This window comes from Diachasma alloeum, unplaced genomic scaffold (genome assembly GCF_001412515.2).
Source record: "Diachasma alloeum isolate Michigan unplaced genomic scaffold, Dall2.0 Dall_scaffold_00325, whole genome shotgun sequence".
Taxonomy (NCBI): domain Eukaryota; kingdom Metazoa; phylum Arthropoda; class Insecta; order Hymenoptera; family Braconidae; genus Diachasma; species Diachasma alloeum.
In genome coordinates, this window is record NW_021680464.1 from 112,029 (window position 1) to 125,058 (window position 13,030).

General features: G+C 35.2%; 2 protein-coding genes across 2 annotated transcripts; both read right to left on the reverse strand.

The window, feature by feature from the left end:
* Positions 1 to 1,237: 1,237 nt before the first annotated feature.
* On the reverse strand, positions 1,238 to 6,851 carry LOC107040189. The gene is made up of 4 exons (XM_015260143.1): positions 6,516 to 6,851; positions 2,076 to 2,258; positions 1,777 to 1,953; positions 1,238 to 1,698 (listed from the first exon to the last, which is right to left on the reverse strand). Exons 1-4 carry the CDS (start codon positions 6,564 to 6,566, stop codon positions 1,426 to 1,428), a joined length of 684 nt encoding a protein of 227 aa, XP_015115629.1. The 5' UTR covers positions 6,567 to 6,851; the 3' UTR covers positions 1,238 to 1,425.
* A 2,475-nt stretch (positions 6,852 to 9,326) lies between these two features.
* LOC107040188 lies at positions 9,327 to 12,457 on the reverse strand. The gene is made up of 4 exons (XM_015260142.1): positions 11,563 to 12,457; positions 10,627 to 10,809; positions 10,026 to 10,205; positions 9,327 to 9,800 (listed from the first exon to the last, which is right to left on the reverse strand). The coding sequence occupies exons 1-4, from the start codon at positions 11,611 to 11,613 to the stop codon at positions 9,522 to 9,524; spliced, it is 693 nt and encodes a 230-aa protein (XP_015115628.1). The 5' UTR covers positions 11,614 to 12,457; the 3' UTR covers positions 9,327 to 9,521.
* Positions 12,458 to 13,030: the final 573 nt, after the last annotated feature.

Below are 13,030 nucleotides of genomic sequence, written 5' to 3' on the forward strand. Positions count from 1 at the left end.
CATTTTAAGGTGAATTTCAAAGTGATTTTAAATAGATTTTAAAGTGATTCCAAATGTATTTTTCGGAATAACTAATTTTAAGTGATTTCATTTGACTTCACTGCATTCTTTCCCCGATTTCTAATTGATTTCCCCGATTCTACATGATTTCAAATGATTTCCAGTTTCGATTGGAAATTTTATGTTCTCACATATATAATCTGTTGAATGACGTTACATGGAAAGACACTGAAGGCATTTGTCTCATTGAAAAACAACCACTAATAATTGATGGATTGATTAGAATCAATTGCGTCCTGATAAGCAATACCTAGGTACGCTACCTGGGTACGCTAGCTAGCGTGCCCAGAACGATAGAGAATGACAAATTTGTCTCTTGATTTTCCTCACGATTGATTATTCATTTCAAGTGCCTGTATAACGTGAAGCTGGAGTTGGAGTCTAATAAATATTGTAAAGGCAATTTTGGTAATAAATGAACTTTATTTCCCTTCAATTCGGTTGAATTACAATATGAAATTTTTCAATATTTCACCCAATCACTTTGTGGTTGACTGTCGGCATGATTGGAAACGCTGACGCCAGTCAGTAGGACCTGATATCATACTTAATATCGCTCATGTTGATGAAATTATCGGTTTGATTACTGCAATGAACATTGCTGAAACTATCGCACACAATGTTGCTCGAACTATCGCGCATAATGTCGCTAAAATCATCGCAGCAAATGTCGCCATAATTGTAACAACATTGCCATTTTCAATCATGGCGGTATGGCGGGAATTTACCATGATGTTATTGGATAAATCACTGAAAATTCCAATGTTCACTATTCAAAAATTGATTATCGCATTTCTATAATTCTTGAGCCATGGAATTAGTGATTTGTCATTCTATATCTCCTTACAATTAGTAACCAAGGTGATAACATCACTCAGTATGTAATCTGTTAAATGACGTTACATGGAACAAAGCAGTGAACACATTAGTCTCACTGGAAAAAAGCCGTTAAAAATTGATGAATTGATTAGAATCAATTGCGTCCTGATAATCGATGCCTAGCGTATCCAGAACGATAGTGAACGACGAATTTGCCTCTTGATTCTTCTCATGTTTGATTAGTCATTTCAGGTGCCTGTATGACGTGAATCTGGAGGTGTAGTCTAATAAATATTATAGACATGAATTATTTGGCTAAGGCAATTTTGGTAATAAATGAACTTTATTTCCCTCCAATTCCATTGAATTACAACATAAAATATTATCTACAATTTCTAGCTTTATTTCTTGTTTCCGAAAAAGCTTTTGGTGGTTTTTCAGCCCCAAATTTAGAGGCGACTCTGAGTTCTGATCTAGAAAATGCTTCGGTTGCTGTTTCCGTAATCGCTGGCTCTTCAGTTTGAATCCGTAGAGGATTCGTCTACCTCAAACGGAGTTAGCGATACACTTGAATGCGCGGTTGTTCCGTTTTTTGTGTGCTTTTCGGAAATGAAGGCGTGCTTTGGCGAAGCATTGCAACGTTCTGGTTTTCATTTTATTGAACCGTCGCACTTCCCTTCGCAGCATTAGTCCTTTTTTTTTCCAGGATCGAAAGATACGTTTAAGCGAGTCACACTGCGGGGTCTTACATTGCTCTCCACAATGCTCTCTGAAACACTCAGAATTGAGTTTAATCTCCTCTTGGAGATCCCTTCCTTCCTGTGAGCAGAGAGAATATGGAAAAATAATGTTTACTTCTTGTTGGCGATCTCTTTTGTATTGAGATGATTTACTCACCTTTTGCCATTTGTCAATACTAGTGTCCACGCTTTTGTAGTCTGGCCTATGTTCAATTCGACAAAAATCTAATTGTAGTAGGTATGTATTCTCTATTTCCTCAATACTTTTACTTGCATTAGCGCATTTCTCAACGTTTTTTCCCTCTTTTCGAGCTGCTTCTAAAGCGTCCTTAAACTTACGATGGAAAATTGATTAAAAATTCACCCAAATTTTACAAATTGTCTGTAATGAAATGGATAAACTCCAGTTACTTAAATCCGGAGAAATGAGAAATTTATGCATCCACGAAAACTTACTACAGGGTTTTTGAAATTCACAGAACTAAAGGCTAATGCCTGGCTCATCTTTATTACGTAATCTATATGAACAGCGTCCAAATAATTTGCCTTACAAGCAGTTCTATTACTTAAAATTCCGTTAATGAACTTGTCAATGAAACTGACCGTCGATCGTGGTGATTTATTATCAGTTGCTCCAGCCTGAAATTAATATCACCTATTAGAACAAATTGCATAAGCGTATATTTACGAAGGAATCCGCCAGTTCTGGATATGAAAAATTACCTCCTAATTTTTAAAACTTTTTTCTACTTGTCATCGAAAAATTTAGACCAAAACAAGAATAATGAACGCAATAACCGGCGTCCGGTTGCATTATATTTTTTTCTTTTCAAAACTTTTTTTTTATTCTGCTTACGAACTACTATAAACGACTAAATAAATTTTGAACCCATAGATTTGTTCAGATATTTTCTCAACCTCTTAAGGGGAGACTCCTGTGAGTTTTAAAAGTCGTGGGTTATTGGATTATATAGATCTGAAAACGAATAATTAGTGCAAAAATTTTTTTTTATTGTTCGTTTGCCCGAAAACGCTTGTTATTCCACACATTGTTCGTAATTGTTGTTCCACACATGTTTCCGATAATTAAAAAAAAAAAATCTTTTGTAGCTCAAAAATTGGAGGCCCTGGACTGTTTTTAGCATTTTAAGCGTTTTCGAGCAAACGAACAATAAAAAAAATTTTTTTGCTCTAATTACTCGTTTTCAGATCTATATAATCGATCTTCAACGTATGGAAAGTCTCACTTCAATAACCCACGACTTTTAAAACTCACAGTAGTCCCCCCATAAAAAAAATTTGTTTTTCATGTGTCAATGGTTTTAGGTATTGTTCTCTAGTCCCATTAGTTCCACAGCTCTCCGAATAGTTTTATACCCATCCAGGGTGAGACAAGACAGCCGAGCATCACTTTGAACAACTACTTGGGAGTACTAAATATCTTCCTAAAAACAAAAATCAATTTTTGCAAAAAAGAACTCGCCAAGAACAGGTCCGAGCGTTTTGTTCATAAAAAAATGGTGAAATCACGAAAAGGAAGTGCAAAGCCAAAATGGAAATTATGAAAATGGAATGATAAAAACGAGTTAATTAAAATTCCAAGTCAATTCCAAGTCAATGCACTTGATGCAATTTTTTAGGAGCTTGCATGGCACGCCAAGTTGGATGTTTGAATGGATGACTTGAATGGCGCCATTGGTGTTGGTGAGGAACTACACTGAGAAGACCAGACTTCTTTGAGAAGTACGTCGTCTTGTATCAAAAAATTCACGGTTTGAAAATTACCAAGCGCACAATATCTCACATAAAAAAAAAAATCTTACGCCAAGAAATTCTATACTTTTTCGAGAGATGAGGGCAATTAGTTCATATAAAAAAACGAGTTCTCAACTCAATTCAAGTGGTTTTTGCATTAAAATATTTTAGAATTGAGGCGAAAAAATTATTACATGAATTAATTTAATTTTACTCGGTTTGAGAAATCGCTTTCATATCATCAAGAAATTGTCCTCGTCTTCAGAAAATTTTGAAGCCACGAGGATCTTAATATAAGTAAAAATGTATTTCTCAAAAAACTGTTTTTCTCGAAGAATGGTTTTTACGCTTGGCTTCCCTGTGACCTACGTCTTCTAAGGTATCTGAGGTAGGTTTAAAACTGCTGTGGTGAAGTATTTGGATCAATTTTTCTTGAGTATCGCTCAGTTCTTTTTCTCTTCTTATTTTTCCTTTTGGATTAGCTCTTGCAGATATTTGGTGCTCCAGGATGTGCTCTACTCTGGCCGAAATGTTCTTGTACGCTTAGAATTGGCTCCTCTTCATTTATGCCAGCCATTTCAATGGTTTTCGCTATTACGGAACTATTATCACTGATTTGCTGGCTTTCGCCATTCATTTTGTTCGAAGATTCTCATCTAGTTTTACGGATTATATTGGTTTTACTTGCGTATTGTAGTCTGTGTTTACTCAGCCTTTTCTGTATTTATCATTGCAATTATCAGCAATTAATGAAACTCTGATGAATTGATGGGTTAAGAATCAGTTGATTTGATCGTAATCAATGAGGATAATAATAATTGTGAACATATTATAACTAATTGTAGTCTGAGGGACCGAGCTGACAGCTGTCGGCATGTTTCTCAATTTTTGAAGTTAATAAAAAAACTATGATAAGTTGATATTTAATTAAAAAAATAGACTAGGAGTATCAAGTCGGTTGCGATTGCAGAGCAATCCTCAGCCAATGATAGACTTGCCAAAGCTCAGCGGTGAAGGGATGCCGTAAGAGCGCAAGAGAAACAAGGCAAGACAAGAGACAGATTTTTCTCTTGGTAAGAAGGACAAGACAAGAGGGATGTTTACAATAGGCAAGAGACAAGAGATGTGGACGAAGAGAAAAAATAATGAATCACAAAATTCGTGAAAAACTCTTTATTCATCAATAATATAAGGCCACTTTGTTAAATAATGCTTTATCTATCCACGGATATTGTGAAGAATTATGTTTTCCTCGATTATATTGATCTTTCTTCTCGAATAGCGCTTTTTTCATGATTGGAGCCAGTGGAGTTGAGAACCGTGAATTCATGCACAACAAGTACTCAACATTTTTGTTAATCGACTCAGGCGTCTTCTGGTGATGAGACCAGCGTTTGTAAATAAACTTTCTGAAGGAAGACTGGATGCATAAATTATCAAGTAATCGTGACATGCGTGTCAAACGAAGAAAACTCAATTTATTAATCTCACGCAATGGAAAAATAAAATTGTTGGCGCACACACGAGAATGCAAGACAAGACAAACATTTTTTTCCTTTTGCTCATATCCAGCGAGACAAGACTCAACATTTCTCTTGCCAATTGGAACAAGACAAGACAAGAGAAAAACCCTAAAATAACAAGACAAGACAAGGAATACGTAGTTCTTGTCTTGTCTTGTCTTGCGGCATCGCTATCGGCGAGCGGATATTGGGCCAATGATTGGTCGTGTTGAATATATAGGGTAACCTTGCATAGGTCATTTCCTGCCCTACCGATTCTGTGAAAAATGCAATTAAAATAGTATATTTCGTAACGAGCTAAAAAACATTTTTTCACGAGTTACGAACAATATTTTTCATCACAATGTGGCGGAAATTGGACTTTTAGGCACGCGGAGCGTGCCGAAAAGTTCACTTTTCGTCACAGCGTGATGAAAAATAACTTTATACAGAGCTCCAACGGAATATTTTGAGTGAAAAAAAAATCAGATATCGACAATATGGGGGATCGGTACTTTATTCTACTTCAATACTGATATATTGTCCAAAAACTACAATTCTAATATAATTCTAAAAAAAAACAATTCTATATTGTAATTGACAATTAAATGTTGAACTAGTTTAGTTTAGTCGTCTTTTGTATACCCTCTCGGGTGTTTACATTTTTTGTTCCCCAACCCCTTAAGATCTATAAATGTTGATAGTAGAGCCATATTGGTTACCTCAAGTTTTACAAAATATTTGAACATTACATGTCATAATACATATTACATATTGATATTACTAGAATACATTGTTCATCCTTTACATAAGTAAATGTTGAACTAATTTTTTGATGAATATCTTTGAATCTACAGTAGATGGTAAAATTCATTCTGCCCTATAAAAAAAATCTCGAAAATTTCTCCTTTAGATTCCAATGTGTTTTCAAAAATCCTATTTTTTGGGAGGACTAAATTTTTTTTTTGCTCCATTTCACTTCTGAATTCTTTAGTGCACCAAACTAAAGGAATAAGTGTTGGTTAGGAAATTTTCGGAACTTTACGTTGATAAAACGGTATATTATATCATGAGGAGATAAAAGTATAATCGCATGAATCAGATAATACTTTTATCGCCGAGTGGTATGCAATATTTTATATTGCATGTCACACGGCCCAAAAACCTCAAGGGAAGCAACTGGTGGTTAGACGCCCGAGCGAAGCGAGGTTAGAATCGCGGTTTATCGGGCCTAATGCCATAAAAAGGAGTGGGGAACGACCCCAAATGACCGTTTGAAACTTTCTTTTTGAATTTCCCATGTCAAAACACACAGACACATAAATAATTATATTTTTTCCAAGATGTCGAGCACATTTCCGACAAATCTACGGATTCAAAGCTATGGATTTTTTTAAATCTGTGGATTCAAAATTTTCATTGTTTATAGTAAATCGGAATTGGAATTGAAATAAAAATTAGAAGAAAAAGAGTTAAATTTGCAATGTCTCCGCCAATAAGTGAGTTAGCGACTATACGTTTCGACAAAAAATATTTTTAAAAAAAGTTGTGAATTTGGAGGCAATTTTTCACACAAAGAATTTGCGGATTCGCTGTTTTAGTAAAGATGTCTGCATAAAACACGAAAATTGAAACTTACATGACTGATGAGGATAGCTGCAAAGGCAGCCATAAGCCCGCAGGATCTCATATTTAGAGAAATACTTCAATACTGAAAACTCATAATGGTTAGCCTGATTTTATATGGACGGGACCCCCCTCCATGTAGTGTGAGCTCCGAAGACTGGCGATATTTTTCATTTAAAAGTCGACTTATCACTATCCAAAGCCTAAATACACACGAAAAATAATATTTGACACTTCAGATGGATAGTTGATTAGATTGACTAGTTAATAGTAAATACGCTCATCATTATTCTAATGACCAATTTTTTTGCTTCTTCTGTGGGAGAAATTATGACAATTTCTATGAAATGATTTTTCAAAACTTTTGTAGAAGAAAATAAAAATATTCGCATCGAAATCATCTGAGGGTCAATTCTTCTAATATCATAACACAATCGTTTGCTCGTATCCATAGTCGTTTGAAAACAGTTTCAACAGGTCAGTACTGACAAATCACCTGGAAAAACTCACGATAGCTCCGTTGCAAACAAACGAGAGTGTCAAGTTTTGTAGGTTTAAATTTTTTTTTACAAAACTTGACACGATCGATTTTTTACAAAACTGGACACGGTTTTCCTACAAAACTTGACACGATCGTTTGTTTGCAGGGAAAGTTGAGGGAAATACCCGATGCATTTTGAAGCTCGAGGGGGATTTGGAAGAGTATTTCCTCCATCGGAATTTCGGTCAGTGGAGGGCAGCATTTGATGTCAATGTGGTACAACTTACCCTTTCGCATTTCAATTATGTTGTTTATTCTCCCTTAGCAACGTGCCGTGGTTTTATCAACTTTTACTGATATAAAGCCGTGTAGGTTGTACCACGTGACATCAAATGCGGCCCTCCTATTGGCCGAGATTCCCATGGGAGAAATACTCAGTAAAAATTACGTATCTTTTCCGTAATTCCGGAGCGAAATGCGGTTGTAGGAAATTTTGCGAAACTGTCACGGAATTTTTCCAGAGCGTTCCGTAGTTTTTATCTGAATCTCCTGTGAAAAATTACGATACCCTCACTTAAATTTTCTGAGTCGATTCCATAATCAGTGAGCGAATTCTGAGTTCCGTAATTTTTACTGAACATTTCTCTCCGTGTGCCGTCGGTGAATGATATTCATCAAGAAATGTCCATATTGGATAGGTGTTTGAGTTTATAGGGCGTGGCGTTCCAATCATATCAGTATATCATCGAGTATATCAGCTATTATCAATGTCACTCTCTCTACACGTCATAATGGTATTTGAAAATGGGGTTTTTTTATTAATGACTTGTCTAGATGATGAGTCAGTGCATGTCATTCGTTTATATAGAGGGAACAAAATTGTTAATGCTGAAAATCATTATGGATTTCTTCATCGCGATTTATTGATTTATTGTTTTCTGGGGATTAGTAGATTACTGAAATGCAATTGTTGATTTATCGGTAGCCCTTAAGCTTCAAGTGTGGATTTATGGTGAAAATTCTCGAAAATTTGAAGTCATTCTTCAAATACAGAGAGAAAAAGTTTTGATTTTCAAGAAGAAGTCACTGTTTTTTAGGAGTATATCACTTAAATTTCGTGATGGATGTTTAAAAATTAGAAATGGTCCCCTGAAAATCAGTGACATTTGTAATAGGGTTTTTTAATATAAAAAATTTTCTCTATCCAGCATCTCCTCCCTATCCTCATCCCTCATATTGTTGACCCCTTCCTCACCTTTCATGTTATATATATGTTGTAGCCTCCGGGCTGATACTATACCAATCAATTTTCTATGTATAAACTTGTGCATACAATGATTTCACTCAATTTCAAATGATTTCACATAATTCCACATAATTTCAAATTATTAGTTTGAAATTGTCTCGTTCCCATAAAAATTCGAGTATTTTTTATAACCGACCATTAGAGATTTTCATAAATAAGGTAGCCTTTTTCGATTGACAATTTTATTTTCCTACGTATAGGGTGACGTCAGTACCTTGTTTAATTTCAGGAGAATATAGAATAAACAATCAGAAATTCAATGGTATAAGAATTATTGAATTCCGATAATGACTGTCAAATGGTGAACGTCAGAATTTTTCAACACTTCACCCAATCGCGTTGTGATTGGCTGTCGGCATGATTGGAAACGGTGAGGCCAGTCAATAGGACCTGATATCATACTTAATATCCCTCTTCATGTTGATGAAATTATCGGTTTGATTACTGCAATGAACATTGCTGAAACTATCGCACACAATGTTGCTCGAACTATCGCGCACAATGTCGCTAAAATTATCGCAGCAAATATCGCCATAATTGTAACAACATTGCCATTTTCATTCATGGCGATATGGCGGGAACTTACCATGATGTTATTGGCGTCATCATCGAAAATTCCAATGTTCACTGTTCAAAAATTAATTATCGCATTTCTATAATTCTTGTGCGGAATTAGTGATTTTTCATTCTATATCTCCTTACAATTAATAACCAAGGCGATGACATCACCTTGTATATAATCTGTTAAATGACGTTACATGGAAAAGCAGTGAACACATTAGTCTCACTGGAAAAAAGCCGCTAAAAATTGATGGACTGATTAGAATCAATTGCGTCCTGATAAGCAATTTCTAGCGTGGCCAGAACGATAGTAAACGAAGAATTTGTCTCTTGATTCTTCTCACGTTTGATTAGTCATTTCAACTACTTTATGTCGTGAATTTGGAGTTGAAGTCTAATAACTATTGTAGACATGAATTATTCGGCTGAGGCAATTTTGGTAATAAAAGATCTTTATTGCTCGTCAATTCGATTAAATTACAACATAAAATATGATATGCAATTTCTAGATGAATTTCGTGCTTTGATTGAAACTCCTGGCGGTTCTTCAGTTCAAAATTTCGAGGTGACTCTGGGTTCTGATCCAGCTTGAGCAATATTTTTTATCGAAAATGGGTCCCTCGCTGATTAAGTAATGCTGACTATTCAGCATGAATCTGTAGAGGGCTCCTCTACATCGTTTCGGTCTCAGCAATACAGTTTTTTATGACACTGTTCAGAGTATCCTGTCTCTTTTTGAATTCAAATTCTGATATGTTGAAGCATCGCCGGGTTCCCTTCTCCCTCGCTATCAACCGTTGCACTTTTGCTTTCAGTCTTGCTCCTACTGATTGCCAGGATCCAACGGCATTTTTGAGCGAGGCACACTGCCGAGAGTTACATTCCGCTCGACAATTCTCTTCGTAACATCTAGTATTGAGTCTGATCGTCGCTTGTAGATCCTTCCCTTTCTAAGGGGCAGAGAGAATATCTAAATAGTTTATTTTGATACGAGTGCGTTATAGTGCTTTTTGACCCGTGCCAGGATTCCAGAACATTTTTCTCTCGAGAGTCGAACCCTATTTTTCATCACAATGTGTGGAAAGTGAGATTTTGTGAAATTTCACTTTACAAACAAGTAATGAAAAGTAATGTTTGTTTCATTTTGCTTTTTTGGATTGAGATGATTTACTCACCTTCTCCCACTTGTCGAGCTTAGTCTCCACGTCTCTGTAATCTACCTTATGTTCAATGCGACAAAACTGTAATTCTATTAGGTATTTATCTCGCATATCGTTAACTTCCGATCTGGTGATATCAACGCATCCTTCAGCGTTTCTTCCCTTTTCCCGTGCTGCGTCTAAAGCTTCCTTAAACTAACAGCGGAAAATGAATTAAAAATTCACCTAAATTTTGCAAATTGTCTCTGCCAGGGATAAACTCCGATTACTTGAATCCAGTCATTTTTATCTACTTTAAAATAGTACAAAACTGGAGCACAACAGCTCAGGGGTTAGAATGAGACTACCATGCAAAGAAATAGAATGGTTGTTGCACTAAGAGAAATATCTACATAATATCACAAAACTAATTTCTTGCCTCAAATATCTTTATTATCTCTTAAGGATAAAACGCTTGGTAAGAATTCCGCATAATGAGTCTACTCCTGGAAAAATCCTGTGAAATGTTGATGACTTGAACACGAACACTTGGCGACAAAGTGAGAATTACTTTCCTCAAGAAATAGTTTATTTCGTGAAAAATTTATTCATATATATATATATATATAAAACTTACCCGAGCAAGTATAAAATAAAAATCACTAGCGGCGAGTGCATTCTTTCTCCTTTCCTTGTAATCTTTAGCAATAATGTCAGTAACATTATTCACTTTCACAGTTTTATAATCTAACAGAGATTTGACGGTCTTTGGAAGTAATTCGATCATCGCTTCTGCTGAATTTTCATTAGTTGCTCCAGCCTGTAATTGATATCATATTTTAGAACAAATTGCGTAAAACCATATTTATGAAACAATCCGATAATTCTGCATATGAAAAATTGCTTCCAAATTTTTAAAGTTTTTTTTCTATTTTTTACTGGAAAGAATAGTCCAAAACATGAATTTTTTTTCTAAAAACTTTCCTTTTGGGTTTTCCATGTCAAAACACATGGGTATATAAATAATTATATTGCTTCCAAAAAATTGAGAACAGTTGCGACAAAATCTACAGACTTAAATTTTTTGTTGTTGTTTATAATAGATTTCCATAGAAAATCGCGTTGCAAATTCTTGTCCAAAACATATTTGATTGGCAGAATTATATTTTTTTCCAGAGCATTCTTCTCGTTTTTGACTATACTTTTATAAACACCGAAGCCGGTGGGCGAGTGGACTAGACGCAAGTCTAGTGTGCGAAAGGTTGTGAGTTCGATTCCCCGTGTAACCGAATTTTTCAGCGGAAGGTTCCGACGAGCGGAAGGTTGCTACTAGAGTGACGGCCTGTACCGGAATGGGTTTCCTGTGGTTTCCCATGCTACTCCTATGTTCTAGAAATGAGACTATGTGCCGAAATGAGACTGGAAAAGAGGACTCAAAAGGCCGTAAAAAAAACTTTTAAATAAAAAATAGCAAAAAAAACTAAAAATTTGGAAGTAATTTTTCATATGAAGAATTGGGGGATTCGATCTTTCAGTAAAAATTTCTCCATAAAACATGAAAATTGTTACTTACATGACTGATGAGGATGGCTGCGAAAGCAGCGATAAGTCCGTAGGATCTCATATTTCGGCAAATACTTCAATACTGAATACTCTCATAACGTTTCAGGCGATTTTTATATGGACTTAGGTCCCCCTTCCCCGTGTTGTGAGCTTCGAACTCCGATGAAATTTCTAACTTAGAAATAAATACTTATCAGCATCCAGTGCCTAAGGACACATGAAAAACAATATTAGCCCCCTGAGTCGAATTGGACCTAACGAGTTCTACTTAATTCTTTCCGTTCAGAACTGGATATGTTTTGGGAGGCCTCTTCCCAAGTGCTTCCGAGATATTTCGACCTCTGGTTATGTCCCATTTCAGCACTTTACCCCCTTGTAAAATCCCAATTGAGATTTCTACAGGATTTTTTTAGGTCCGGTCAGAAGCCTTTACTATCGCCTCAATACGCATTTGTACAAATATTGTATGTCGACAGAAATTCTTTCTCTCCGAGAATCCGAAAAAAAATGAATTAAAGAAGAAGTTTTTAAAATTTGGAGGAACCGGGGCCAAATAAGATCACGGGACCAAAGACCTCTCTATTTTTTTTCGTTTTTCAATGAGACAAATGAGTTCAGTGCTTTTTTCTATATATCGCCGTTTAACAGATTTCATATGTAGGGTGATCAAATTTTCAATTAAAAAAGGAACGTGATTTAAGGAAATCTCCAATCTTCGTTATGAGAAATACTTTAATTTTTATGGGATTGATTTTCAAATAAAAAATTTGAAATCATTTGAAATTATGTGGAGTTATGTGAAATCTTTTTCAATCCTGAAATCGAGGGAAAAATCCAGTTAAGTCGAATGAAATCACGTGAAATTAATAATTCAAAAAATTTATTCCGAAATCACTTTAAAATCACTTTAAAATCACTTTAAGATGACTCCGAAATGACTTTGATAAAACTTTAAAAGCATTTTGAAATTAATACCTCATTACGCATGGCCTATGTTTATTTTCCAAATAACACAGCGTCCTATGAGAAAATGAATTTTCCAAGATTAGAGAGAATATTAAAATGCAGCAAAAATCTAAAACAATTGGAAATAAATAAATAAAAATTTTATGGCAAATACGAAAATAATCATAGAGAGAATATGATGGATTAATTTTTGACTCTCGTCAAAGTTGGAATTCATGTAAGAAATCATCAATGATGAACAATTTTTTTTCGGATATTTTAAATTAATTTTTCCTGACTCCACTCAACGATTTACGTGGGGTATGGATATACAACGTTAAAATCAATGTCTACAATTAGTGATAATTATTTTCTCAGTTATTGTATGGCCTAATAAATTATTCTGTGAATGCTGGTATTTCGGGTGCATTGACCCAAGACAAATATCCTCCATTACCCCGAGATATCAGTCATGATAATGCAGTCCCGAAATGTTCAAATATCGATGAGGAAAGTAGAAAGATCCAGGAGGC

Bases quoted from the DNA above. Each gene is read 5' to 3' on its own strand.
- LOC107040189 (XM_015260143.1), bottom strand. From the start codon at position 6,566: ATGAGATCCTGCGGGCTTATGGCTGCCTTTGCAGCTATCCTCATCAGT. The intron at 2,259-6,515 runs GTAAGTTTCAAT...TATTAATTTCAG, and splicing joins CAGCTATCCTCATCAGTCAT to GCTGGAGCAACTGATAATAA. The intron at 1,954-2,075 runs GTAAGTTTTCGT...TTCCATCGTAAG, and splicing joins TGAATTTCAAAAACCCTGTA to TTTAAGGACGCTTTAGAAGC.
- LOC107040188 (XM_015260142.1), bottom strand. From the start codon at position 11,613: ATGAGATCCTACGGACTTATCGCTGCTTTCGCAGCCATCCTCATCAGT. The intron at 10,810-11,562 runs GTAAGTAACAAT...TATCAATTACAG, and splicing joins CAGCCATCCTCATCAGTCAT to GCTGGAGCAACTAATGAAAA. The intron at 10,206-10,626 runs GTAAGTTTTATA...TTCCGCTGTTAG, and splicing joins TTTATTTTATACTTGCTCGG to TTTAAGGAAGCTTTAGACGC.